This window comes from Oryzias latipes, chromosome 14 (assembly GCF_002234675.1).
Source record: "Oryzias latipes chromosome 14, ASM223467v1".
Lineage (NCBI taxonomy): Eukaryota > Metazoa > Chordata > Actinopteri > Beloniformes > Adrianichthyidae > Oryzias > Oryzias latipes.
In genome coordinates, this window is record NC_019872.2 from 22,534,520 (window position 1) to 22,547,632 (window position 13,113).

General features: G+C 44.4%; 1 protein-coding gene across 10 annotated transcripts in view; it reads left to right on the forward strand.

Annotated features, from left to right (window-relative positions):
- Positions 1-13,113, forward strand: part of auts2 (AUTS2, activator of transcription and developmental regulator) — a 356,245-nt gene that overhangs the window by 324,193 nt on the left and 18,939 nt on the right. Inside the window, exon 1 of one of the 10 annotated variants that reach the window (XM_011483800.3) lies at positions 10,190-10,495. The exons of the other annotated variants lie outside the window; for them this stretch is intronic. Within the exon in view, the coding sequence (XP_011482102.1) occupies positions 10,480-10,495 (16 nt within the window). The 5' untranslated portion in view covers positions 10,190-10,479. Of the gene's footprint in view, positions 1-10,189; positions 10,496-13,113 lie in introns of those variants that run through there. 10 annotated transcript variants of the gene reach the window in all.

Here is a 13,113-nt window from a genome sequence, read left to right on the forward strand (position 1 = left end):
AAGATAATACTTGATGACATTTAAACCATTTTGCTGTTCCATTTATCAGCAGCAGATTGCAGACTGGGTGAAACTAGAATGAATGATCTTTGGAAAATAAAAAGCGCTCGTTTTTTTTACACAATTAATAATGCTGCAGCTTTAATGAAGTAAGGTTCATGTCTCTGTCTGAAACCCATTATGCAGCATTCAGCCAGATATGACTTCATGGTGGGGGTTTTCAGCCCGCGCTGCAGCGGAGGAGTCCTTGAGGTTTTTTTCTGGAGAATTCATCTGGTGGATAGATTGGAGAATCAATTCCCTCCTGAGACGCCTCCTGCAGCTGCGTCTGCAGCAGGAGTTCAGTGTGGGGGGGAAGTGAAGTGCACAGATTCTCAGGACGGATTCCTCCACGGTTTCCCGGAGTTAATGTGAAAATGAAGCGCTGCTGCGGCGAGACCCAGGGCTGACGGCGGCGGCGTGAAAAGTGCCACCAGTGAAGTGTGTCAGGCTGGAGTACGTCTGTCACTGGGGGAGAGAATAATGTGCTGTGTGGAAGGTGTAATTTGCAGCGCTGATGGCATTGTTTAAAAAAATAGTGGAAAGAGAGACACAAAGGTGAGCTTTAGTGGCAGATATCAGAGCAGAAGAGCTCCCTGGATTGTCGTAAAGAGCTCTGCTGGCAGCAAAATTGCCTGTGAGCATATTACTGCTGTGTGGGAGGGAGCAGAGCGCTTGTTTTCGCTCTCTGCCTCATTCTCTCTGTTTCCTGGGAGGAGGACGGGTGTTAGAGCCATGTGTGCTTCCAGGCCGTGGGCCGCCACCTGCTGTAATCTCAAGTGATATAGAGAGCAGCAATCACGCCACAAATCGCCGTGGCAGCTTCCTAACTTATTCAGTGGACTGGAAAGAGGAGGCTGGTCTCTCACAGCTCCAGTGTTGGTTTTCTGCCCCCGGGCCTCGTGCTTTGCCCTCCTGCTGACCTCAGCTGTCTGTGTGGGTTCGTGTGTCAAAAAATCAGGGCTGCCGGTGGAACTTGACCTGATGCACAGTGGAAGGGTGACCCGCCTGCTACCAGCGTTTTCTGCTTTATGAGAAGCAGTTGAAGTGGAGGTGGTCTCTGCCTCCAGAACACGGGCTCCAGGGTTACTGAGAGGCCCAGGCAGAGAAGCTGGACCTCGTTTTGGCTCTGACTTGATTCCAGGCAAAAACGACTCCTTTGATATTTAAGGGCCACAGGTGTTTCGAGAAATAGGACATGAATCCAGCAGTTTTGCTGTGCTCTGCTGCATTTGGTGCACTCTCCTCTGCTATGAAGACGTTCCATAAACCTCATGCTCCCATCATTCATTCCTGCAGCCCAGAGCTGAGACCACAGACTACTAGTTTAGCATGAGAGGCTCCAGTATACCTCATGTACTGACAGACAAAGGTTGAACAAATTCTGATTTATTGCAGTCATATTGAAAGCAGTGGACCCTCATGGAATGTGGAAATAACATTCAAACCATTATGAATAGTGGCTCCAACTGCAGTTCTTGAGGCTGGATATCAGCCGCGTTGGAGCATTTTTTCCAATCTGATTGCTTGACTTGAATTCCATTTTATTAAATCTTCCTCAAAGAACAATTGCTAGCTATAGCCGTGAGTGGCCTTGTATGGCCCACGGGTGCTACCCGGCCCCGCACTAGTTGCCCCCTTTTGACCCGCCTTTACTGGTTAATCGGCTGCCCCTCTCTCTCCCCTTCAGCATTTGCCTCCATGGTCAGAGATGTACATGACAAATTCATCAAAGGAAACAAACGTTTTTTTCAAAGTGGCAGCTTTTCTGTTGTTTTTATCTCCATAGCAACCAGTATGGGTTTCATTTACCTGGAGGTAATGAACAGCTCCGTGTAATTTTTAAAGGAATCAACGAAAGCACTTTCTTTGGATTTCCTTGGCAACTGAGTTTTTTTTGTTAAACACGCCTATATTCCTAATATGTCCATATTGTAGGTCATATTGTTTTGTTCAGCTTGAGCCAGGGATTTATGTATTTTATTTTTTACAACATTCTAGTAAAAATGATCAAGGAACAGGGGAATGCCACTTTTGCGAGCGCATCTCACTAACGCAGTTAAAAATCTACTAACTTCAAAACCAACATTTTTTTCCAAAGTAGCTTCCCAATAATGCTTCAGGAGTTAGGAGGCAATAGGTCAAAATTGCTAGGAGGAGTTTAAATTTGTAGCTGGTACCAAAGATGATTTTTTTCCCCCCTGTAAAATTCAAGATGGCGGCCTCTCCCTGAAGTCAAGGGTTAACGAAGTTTTAGTTGTGTTTGTAGACTTAACTAAGTGGTGTAATTTTGTAAAGATTGCTCGAGCAAAATTTTCCTTTTCCCAAATTGGTGCAAAAATGTGCAAATTTCACACTTTGCCATAAAATGGCAGCGAAGCCGTCCTGTGGCCATCCCATAATAATTTCAAAACTTTCTATGGTCATCCCCAACATGTGTGTTTTGTTTCAGAAATGTCAACTTAATAACACAAGAGTTTTTGGCCCCATTTATTCTTTTTGACGGGTGGCTGTTTACTATGCCTAAAATGGACTCTTAGCGGGTACAAGGTGTGTTCAAATTTGGTAAGTTTCTGAGTTTGTGACAGGGTCAATTTTTGAACTAAAAGGTGCAGTGAGAAGGAAGAATTTGAAAACAATGTGGTCTTTGCAGGACAGAATAACGCTGTATCAGACCTTCAGTCCTCTGGAAATGCCTCAAAAGTCCCTTCAGACCAGTTCTCCTCATCTTGGTGCTAATTCTTTGTATGAACAATACGTGTTCATTGTGAATTTTTTGTTTAGCAACTTTTCTTTTACTTTCCTGAACTGATTTAAAGTGTTTAAAATCCTTATGGATCCTTAAGGAAATTCCTGTCATTTTTTGCGACTAACTACTGTATTGGGGCGTCCGTGGTGCAGCGGTTGGGCGGTCGACCTCTCATTGGAAGATTGCATATTCGTTTTCTTGGTTAAGACACTGAACCCCACATTGTTCCTGGTTGGCGCCAATGTTCAGCACACACATCAGTGTGTGAATGTGTGTGCATGTGTAAATGGGTTTGTGACTGTAAAGCGCCTTCAAGGAAGGTAGAAAAGCGCTATATAAGTATACGCCATTTTCCATATTGTCAGTGAGAGAAGCAGCAGTCAACAGGCCACTTGATGCTGAAAGTCTCTCTGCAGAGCTTCCAGACGGCCCTCTCTTTCCTGTAACACAAAGAGGTCATTGAGAGTTTGTCTGGCCAGTCCCCGAGGTTAGAGACTAAGTAAATCCATCCATCTTAATGCATATTTTTCAGCACAGGGAGAGCTGGAGGGAGACTGTGTAAACACTCCTGTATCCGACATGCCACGCAAAACCCAGAGAGCCTGGAACTCATCTGGCCAAAATTAAAGGTCTACATCTCAAACACAAACATTTAAATGGGCCCCATTCCAAAGATCAAAGGGAAAGACCCCCGATTTCCTGCATCTGCCACACTCAGATATGAGGCGCTTTAACAGCCGGGCTTGGATGGCGGGCAGCTGCAATGTGTGTGTTCTGCGATATGTAATTAATGTAGAGGAGGTAATAGAATGGAGCTCAGTTGACAGAAGTAAGAATAAAATAATAAAACCCTCCACTTAATCCTTCTGAGGGTCAGGAGTGAACAAGGACCCCTCTTTAGGCACCATTTTCTTGAGTTTAGCGGGATGTGTTTTTTTTATAATTCTCGCCTTGTCAAATTTTGACTGTCAAGACGCCACCAGCTACTCGCAGTGAACTGAAGGTGGAGGTGTTGAAAGCACCACTCTCTTCCTCCCAGGAGGGACTCTGGGCGCTTGGCTGCAGGCATCCACTGATCCAGTGTAGCACTAGCCGCTGTCCTGCCAACTGCACAGCATTAACAGGGTCAAAGCGCCATGCACGCCCCTTCACACACACACACACACACACACACACGCGCACACCGCTTATGGAGAAGCAGCAATTCCCAGCGCTCTGTTGATGCGTTCAGGCCAATTACACCCCTGTCAGCCGACGGTCCCTGCGGCTGGGGTGACATTGCCAGAGGAAGCTTGGCCACATCGTATGTACCAGTGCGGTGGAGTTTTAGCGCCATCTTGCCATGAGAGGTTTGATGCTTCTCACTTTTTCAGGCTTTTATTCAGAAGTATTCTTTTCAGTCAAAGACAGGAGGCATCAGTGTTGATCCTGTTTTTAAATAACCTTTTTTAAATCTTAAAAGCTAAAATTTGGAACATTCTGGGTGGCTTAAAAATAAATGAAAACAAGTGAAAGTCTAATTAGATTCAAGCTTATGCCAAGAAAATTGTGTTTTAAGATCTACCATGTTTAACAATTCTTTTTTTTTTCAATAAATAAATGGTCACTGCTTGTTGATGTGCTGATTTTGTTTTGCTTTCATAAGCCTTGTGCTATCCTAGGCACTTTAACATTGGGAGTTGGGTCATCTAGACCCCCCAAGACAGTGCGTTGAACTTTTTTCTTCAATGATTTGTGATCTTCACTGGTGTCCATGGATTACATGAAATCTTTCCACCTTTATCCACCTTTGTCATGGTAGGGAGAACACGTCAATGGTCATCTTGACCCCATAGTATAGCACAACATATTTAGGTTCCAAAAATTCAGAAATTTGCTAATAAGCAAGTAAAACCTTTTAGAAGTCTCATACTAAGCTTGGTGTAATACAATAAAATTAATAATAAATCCATCTTAAATTTAGCTCAACACGTGTTTGACGCTTTCAAGGTAAACGTACTGGTATGCAGTAGGGATGCAAAGACTCACTTTCCCCATGATTCACTTTAATGGTGTAACATACAGTACGGTTTTCAATCCTTTGTCCTTAAACATTTCTCCTTCTTCCACTTGCTTTCCATGTACCTGAGCAATTTCAGAGGATCCTATGCTCCTCCATATCCAGACAAACAACAACACTGCAGTAGTCTTTACGGTATAAATGCAGCCTGTTTTTGCACAGTTTTTAAGTAAAATTGTATATAAGCATTATTATTGCTTTCATCAATAGTGTACATGTTATCACATCTTTCATTAAGGCTGAGGTTCTTGCACTTTATTGCTACTTTGATGCTTCACCCTGTCGGGTAAAAGAGTTTTTCCTTCTGACTGTCCGCTCATGTAGGGTCAGAGCAGGATGATATAAACACAGCCTATAAAACCCAGAAGAGCTGAGAGAGCAGGAGCACAAAGACTCTGATCAGGACTGATGAAAGCACAGCTTTAATTGCTCCCACTAGAGAAGAGGTTAGTTTCCCCCTTCTCACCCACTCTGCTGCTCATAAATATGCAGTTCAGAAATAAAGCCCTGATGAGACCTCAGGGCAGATTAGAGAAGACTACAGAGCAGGACCCTGGTTTGTTAGCAGCAGCTCATGGATCCTTTGCATCCTGCACACTTTCATGTTTCACAGCCCACATTTCATTGTTTTACCAGTCATACATTTAACTCGCCACCACCCCCCCGGTGTTAGATGTCTCGCCAAGAGAATGTTCTACCTCAGAGCAGAGAAGTTGAAGGATAATGTGTGGCGGCTATTTGCATGCATGTGTGAAAGTTGGACTGGGAGCCTTGAAAGGACATTTCTAGGGTGTGTATTTGATGTGAATATGGTTTGATGAAAAGCTTATGCTTTGGTTTTTCACCTACTACCAAATTCAGATAGTTTGCAAAAACACTGTGGTGCGTTTTTTGCAATGTCTAAAGCCTTAAGCTATGCTAAACGTACATTAGTAAATGTGCGTTTAGCCCATGATATTCACACTGGACTGTTGCTAAGTGTAAATAAGGGGGAAGTAGGTGAGACGCAGGCCCATGGTATGGATTTCTCCTTTCTTTTTTATGCCCCTGAAATCCTGCGCAAGGATTCCGTTATTGCTGTTCACATGATTAGTGCATGCTCCTTGTGTGCAGCCTGACTATGAGAAATGAAGAAAGTACACAATCAGAGTGTCGTTTTTGTGGGAATCCTATGTGCGTCCTACAGACGTTTGTGCCACTGCTCACACCTCACCAATGACAAGAGTGTGGTGTAAGGACAACACATGACAGCATAACCTGTATGGCATACATACATGTGGCTTACATTATCATTACAAATATATAACAATCCACTTACCACACGCACAACAATGGTATGTTCTGATGTCATGACAACCCATTCGGTGGTCATACAGGCATCTTAAGCGGAACAGCGAGACACACCTGCACTTCCCTTAGCTCTTGTGCTATCCAAGGCACGTTAACGTTGGGAGTGGGGTCATCTGGACCCCACTAGACAGTGGGCTGAACCTCTTTTCTTCAATGGTTTTTGATCTTCACTGGTGTCCATGGATTACATGAAATCCTCTTCACTTTTATCCACCTTTTTCATTGTAGGGAGAACATGCGAATGTAAGGGTGGGGTCATTTTGACCCCACACGACAGCACAAGGGTTAAGATGATTGCCTCTTGACTAATGTATTGTAAAAGCCCTGATGCTAAAGATGCAAAGTTTCCAGCATTTGGCCAGTGTTCTCTTGCCGGGGGTCTACCTAAACCCACAGTGTCGCCATCTGCTACAGATTTCAGACTCTCGTGGAGGGAGCTATTGGATTTCAGGGTTCCAGCATCTCCTCCTTAGACCACATGTCAGGTTTAACTGTGGACACTGTGGTGCAAAAATCTTCAGTCCCAGAAGGAGGGCCGCTTTTTAAGCCCAGAACAAACAGCCTGTTTGGCCGGCGCTGGCTGCGCGTCTGATGTCGCATTTACCATGCTGAGCTGGAAGCTCCATGGGGTCCATTTACAGTTAAGGCTTGAAAGGCCATGTTGTGTAAACCTGGTGGTCAGAGACTGCACGCTTGTGACGGACGAGAGCCCGAGCCAAGCCGGAGTCTGTGTGAACCCACGTCTTCACAAAACAGAAAGCTGTGGACAGAGTCTGCATTGTTTCCATAAAGCAAGTAATCTAAGCTGAGTGTAGCCCCTGCCCAAAGGGGGATATCAAGTTGTTCTCCCCCACCAACAACACAATCCTAGCTTAAGCTCTGCTGCTTGACGAGGGAGAAGGGAGGCAGCTGACTGTTTGGACGACAGCGCAGTTCAAATAAACGGTTCAAATCCTGACCAGCCTCTGGTACACTAACCTTCCCCTGCCAAGCATCATAGTCCCACTGCTGCAGATCATCACAGTGAAGCATGCCAACGTCTCTCAGCCAATTCTGCTGCTCTTCTAAACATCACGCTGATGTGGCGGCACTGACGTTTCCAGAGAGCCCAAAGACGGGGGCCTTCACCCGGGGCTCGTTCAATCATTCGGTTGCCCCTGCGTGAGTGAGGGGGCTTTTGGCTGCCACGTCAGCAGACTTCACAGTGTTTCCACGCCAAAGAAAGGAAGCGATGAAAGCTAAGCGGCTAATCTGACTGCAGTGAAACCTAAGCGAGGGCATAATGAGACGGCATTTAACACTCGCACACACAGATGCTGACTGCTGCTTCTGTAAGGTCGCTAAGGTTTTGTGGAAAGAAAACTCTACATTGATCAGCCTTCAAATAGTCAGAAAACTTAATTCATCTTAATTTATTGAATAACCTTTTCTTTAACGCCAGGTGTAGGTTCTAATCTTTGCTCAGCGCTGTGATGACTGTGCTGCTTGAGAAACAGATTTTCAGAGACTGAAGTCACTCTGGTGGCAGGTTTGACTCCCTCCGTAAGGAGATGACGGAGGGAGTCCCTGTGAGCTGCAGCTCAGTCACTTTCATAATTTGAGGGAGGGGTGGGGAGGTGGCAAAAAGTAGAAAGACAGAAGCAGATGGAGAAGTTCTCTGCCCGACAAGGGAAACAACAAGCATTTGTGGACCTGAATGGAACTGGACTGTCTTCCAAATATGAAAAACAGGTCATCGGAACGGCCGGCTATTCTTTTGAGAAGGCAGCCCTCCCCCCATTTAATGACTCGGTTCAGCCGACTATGACTAGCTGACAACACGCAAGGATTCATGGAAGACAATCTGATCAGATTCCAATAGTGGGCGCGGTCCTGCAGAACATGTTTCTCAACCAAAGGAAAGGATGATTGGCGGTGTGTGTGTGTGTGTGTGTGTGCGTGTGTGTGTGTCTGGACATAAAGAAAGAGAAGGGCTTGGGCGGGAGGAGGTACTTTCATTATTGGATGTGGTTTTTCCTCTGAGCATGTGAGTATGTCTGTGATTGAAAACCCTCGGCTCTGGAGATGGTTGTCTTTTGTTAGACTACGTACCGGAATGACTGACAGGAAACGTGTGTTCAGTGTTTGGAGAAATGCTGACACACATCCTTAGATGTCCAGAAGTACATTTGTCTGGGTTTTTTTTATCTACCACATAAATTAATCAAATATAGTTTAAGATCTTAATTTAATTTATAGATTTGAAGAGTAATTTTTTTGGGTGCATTGGTATCTTCAGAAGGGTGTTAGTCGTCATCAGTTAGATTGGGGGGGGGGGGGGGGATTCAGTATTTTCTGCTCTTTTTATTATTGTTCTTACGTTGCTACATGAATTCATTTAAAAAATTATTTTGTGAAGTCGTGGACCAACACAAACACACTCTCCATCCAATGGATAAAAAGTATGATTTACAAAAAATGTACAGTAAAAACGTAACGTAAGTAATAAGAAATTGCAAATTCACAATACACATGTTTTCAAATAAAAAAAAAAATGAGTTTATTTTTATATTATGGGCTAATTAGTTTTAACTAGTTGCTGCTGCCATGAATGATTTTTTTTTACATCGCTCCTTAGAGGAATGGGATTGAAGAAGCTTTTTGCTGATGGTGGATTTAAGACTTTTGTGGAGTAGATTTTGCATAATCCTGTATATTTTTTTGAGCATCCTGGTCTCCACCTGCCACACTTTTCCGTTTCAAACCAAAGCGTTTGTCGTGGGGAAAGTGAATCGTCATATCCCAACTGCACATACTTGTATATGTTCACGTTGGAAGTGTCAAACACGCGTGTTGTGTTGAATTTAATGTATTTATTATTGTTTTACTATATTACACCAGGCTTACTGTGAGCCAATGGAAATGATTTTCTTTATTGTTACTTTTGATTATTATAAAATCGGAAAAAAAAGAAGATTTTTCTTGGTTTGTATTTTTTTTGTTTTTGCTTTGCTTTACTTATCTCACATATCAAACCAAAACAAAACTGTGACTAAAATTTGTGGTTTGAACTGAATCATGAGAAAAGTGAATCATTGCATTCCCACAATTCGGTTCAATCGCGTAACTTACAGTTCAGTTTTAAACCGAGAATTGTAACTAGTGTATATAGTTCCTTTTTCCATCCAGTTTTGTGGTTAGAGGCTCACGGCAGTAAATCTCAAGAAATCCCAGAAACCCAAGCGTTTTTACAGCATCCCTTTTAAAACACTGAATAGAAGGAAAATGCCACAGAGCGCTTCAACATTTCATGCGTAATTTACGGCTGGGATGGCAGCTCATCTGTCAGGTTGAATATCAGCTAAGAAAATATCATTACTGATGTAACTGCAAACTGATATACTCCATCTAACCTTTAGCAGAGACTGCATCCTCCTGTTGGAAGTAAATTATGCATTCAACTATGTGGTTAACCTGCCAAAGGCCTGACAGGAGTTTAGTGGCCGTGGGATCTCTCAGCAGCCTCTGCGCTGTTTTTCCCTCAGGAACGCAGTAACAGCCACCTAGCACTTTTCACTTCACACCAGCAGGGATACGAGACCCCGCCAGGAGTCCCATCAGGCTTATGAACTTGTGACTCGTTTGAGGTCAAACGGTCTGGTTTGCTCTGCAGCTGCCTCGTCTCTCAGTGCAGCTTTTCGCGGCGGTGACAGCGTGCGCGCTCAACAGTTGCTGTGTCCTGGATGGATCTTTCGCATTACACGGTGCTGTTGTTTCAAAGCCTCTGTGAGCCCAAGTATGACAGCCAAACCTGCAGAGAATCTGCCAGGCTGAAGCCCCCCCGGTCCCCCCGAGAGCTTCCCCATGTGCGAGCTGGAGAAGTCTGGCCAACCTCTGCCGCCAGTCACCTGGACCAGCATGCCAGTCATCGATTCCCTGACCTGGCGCTTCTCTCATTACCTTCTTTCTAGCCAGACCTCACACCCGCAGGGATATATAAAGATGCAATCTCAAAAAGGAGAGCTGGAAATGTGGCTGCTGATCCTCACGTTCACGTAGTGATGATGGCGTTGGGGGAATTGCTTTAGTGGCAAACATCCTGGTCCCGGGAGGGTGCCCAAAACAGGGAGATTGCCAGCATGGTTGCTGGGGTGAGAAGCAAGCAGGGAGGCACAGATGCACCCACATCTGTAATCAGAGCTTCTGCAGGTGGAAGAATATGCTCACTATCAGTAAATAGCTTCTTTATGACTGCAGCAGATAGGAGGTCCTGTCTGCCGGGCAGACTGTCATTGGAGCACAGATGGATGCTAGCAAAGGTAGGAGACAGGGCGGAAGGCTTTTCCTTCTTTCCTCCCTTTGTGTGACAGTCATACACTCTGTAAATCCTCCACTTCGGCTCTGTCGTTCTGTAAGCATGTGTACGTCCTAATGTGGTCTGGTTGCTGGATTTGTATTCGTGAAGACCGCTTGAAATATTTCCTGATTCCGCGACAAAGGTGACCCTTCCTGTAAGTCTTACCGCTCAAGCAGTTTTTCTTTGTGGCGCTGTCCCTCCATGACACCTGTACATTTCTGCACACTGTTTACGCTTGCTCCTGCACTTGCTTTGGTTTCCCAAATTGTTCGACAAAATGCATAAACCAGATGCAACATGTATGAGGTGCAAATGTTCAGAGAGGCATCTTAACTGCTCTTCCACCATCTGTTTTGGCCTTTCCACTTAATCACAGCTTGTTAAAGCAGCAGTTTGTGTTACTGTGAGATGATCTCAGCATGCTGTAATGCTGTCACGCCGTCACAGCCAGAATAGGTCCCCCACACCCGCCCAGCCAACTTTATTTTTGTTTATCGCCGCACTCCCGCTGGGAGTCACTAATAAAAGGACTCCGCTCCATGTCAGGCTGTCCAGACGGTGTAACGCTGCCCCCCCTGGCTCCAGCTTCAGGGAGCTGCTGACATGACAGAGTGAAGGAGCAAGCCTCAGTGCCAGGACAGACCCCCCCCCCCCCCCCATTCAGGAAGATGTCCAACACGCATGCCTGTGTACTGTAACCTCTGCTCCAAGAGGTGATTAGACCCTCTTGAGACGGAGCATCACTGCAGGCAATGTTTGTGCTCTCAGAGCAACTAATGCTGTTAAGTCTTGAGAGCTGAAGAAGGGAGGGATGAGGAGCTAATTCAGGAAGTATTCTCTGGAGGCTTTGGCTACAAGATCAGAGAAAACGCTTCCCCAGCTAAGGTTACTGCCACAGCATGGCATTTCCTCGGAGAACTGATACCACGGGGCCAAAGTGCAAGCCTAAACTCTTCTTAGCATCTCTGCTGCATCCTCAAGAGAGCGTCATTTGAAATATGTGCACTTTTAGTGACTCTAATGACCCACTCCTCTGCAGAGGTGCTTTAGGGAACAGACGCCTTGGTTAGCAGCCATTGTCTGACAGCTTTGACTGGAAGAAAATGTTATAATTTTACATGTGTGCATATTCATTTGTCTCGAATGACTGCATACAGTTTTTCTGCCAAACACAGGAGAAAGTGTTTTGTTCATTTATTCTGCAAGCTCAGGCAGAAACAGTTTATTGCTTCCTCGTGAGTGGGAGGAAGATAAGTGAGAGATGTCTGTCATTAACGCAGCTGCAGGCTTCGTTAAGAACAATGAAACGGTGGTCTCCTCCGCGGAGCTCTCAGGGAACATTTGGTGAGTACACCTCTCCTGAGGTCGCACAGCTGTCAACACATGCTGCTCGGTTACGACTTGATTTTTTGCTGCCAAACCAAATGAATGCAGCGTGAGTCATTTGTCAATACACAGACAACTGTCTTAACTCTGTAAAGGATTACATCAAAGAATTGAAAAAGAAAATTCAAAGTCTTTAAACCCTTTGATGAAATCCGAAAAAAACATGTTTACTACATCATTCATGTTAATTTTAGGTGATTTGGTGTTATGGCTCGCAAAAATATTAGTACAGAAATAAGTCCAAAATTCTAACCTCATTAGCAGATTTTCTTTAAACAAGCAAAACAAATCTGCCAATGGAAAAAAAATTCTGGTCACTAAGATGCTTTCTCAAACTAAGATTATTTTGTTATTGAAAAAAATTCTTGAAAGGATTTTTTGACTTGAAAGACAGAAAATAAGACAGTTTTTGAAAAAATCCTGAAACAAGTGTCTTTTTTTTTAATTTTTAAGATTCTGTTTTGCAGTGATTCATTAGCTGCCTTTAATCAGTTGAAGTGATTATCTTCAGAGATACTGCTGACTCTTCTTCTGAGAATAGTTTCATCAATTCTAATTAGAGCAGTCAGTCCACTCAGAGCTCCACTGTGATGTATGCATGGGGTCAGCTGCCAGAGTTGTGGCCCCCTCCATGTGTGCTGGCTGGTTGGCTCTGTGTGATGGGAGTTATGTGACCCCTGGTCGACTGAAATCAACTAAACAAACATAACCGTGCAGAATAGATCAAGATGCTATTTTGAGGCCTGAGAGTGACGGCAGAGACTGGAGGCCTGGCGTGTAGCAAAGGTCCCTGCAGCCATCAGTTTATCATGATGTCTGCAGACACACTGTCGACTGTCACACAGACACAAACGTAATTTTCAGAAGGCCGGAGCTGACCGGCTAGTTATTGAAGCGATGATACTTATTAATCACTTCATAGGCTGTGTCGGGGCATTGCAATTAAATCCTGTACGATAAATGTTCTGCATTTACCACCTGAAATCTGATGGTGTGCACAACCCTTTTCCTGCCCTGCGAGTCACTTCTCAGGACAGATTGTGGTCATTATATTTCAGCTCATAAAAGATGAAGAGATACTTAGCAGAAAACTACACCAGATGTTGTCAAAAGATAAACTCCCTAATACAACATGATTAGATTCATGACCTGATTATAATACACTGCGCTCATCATCATTTAACCATTTAACAA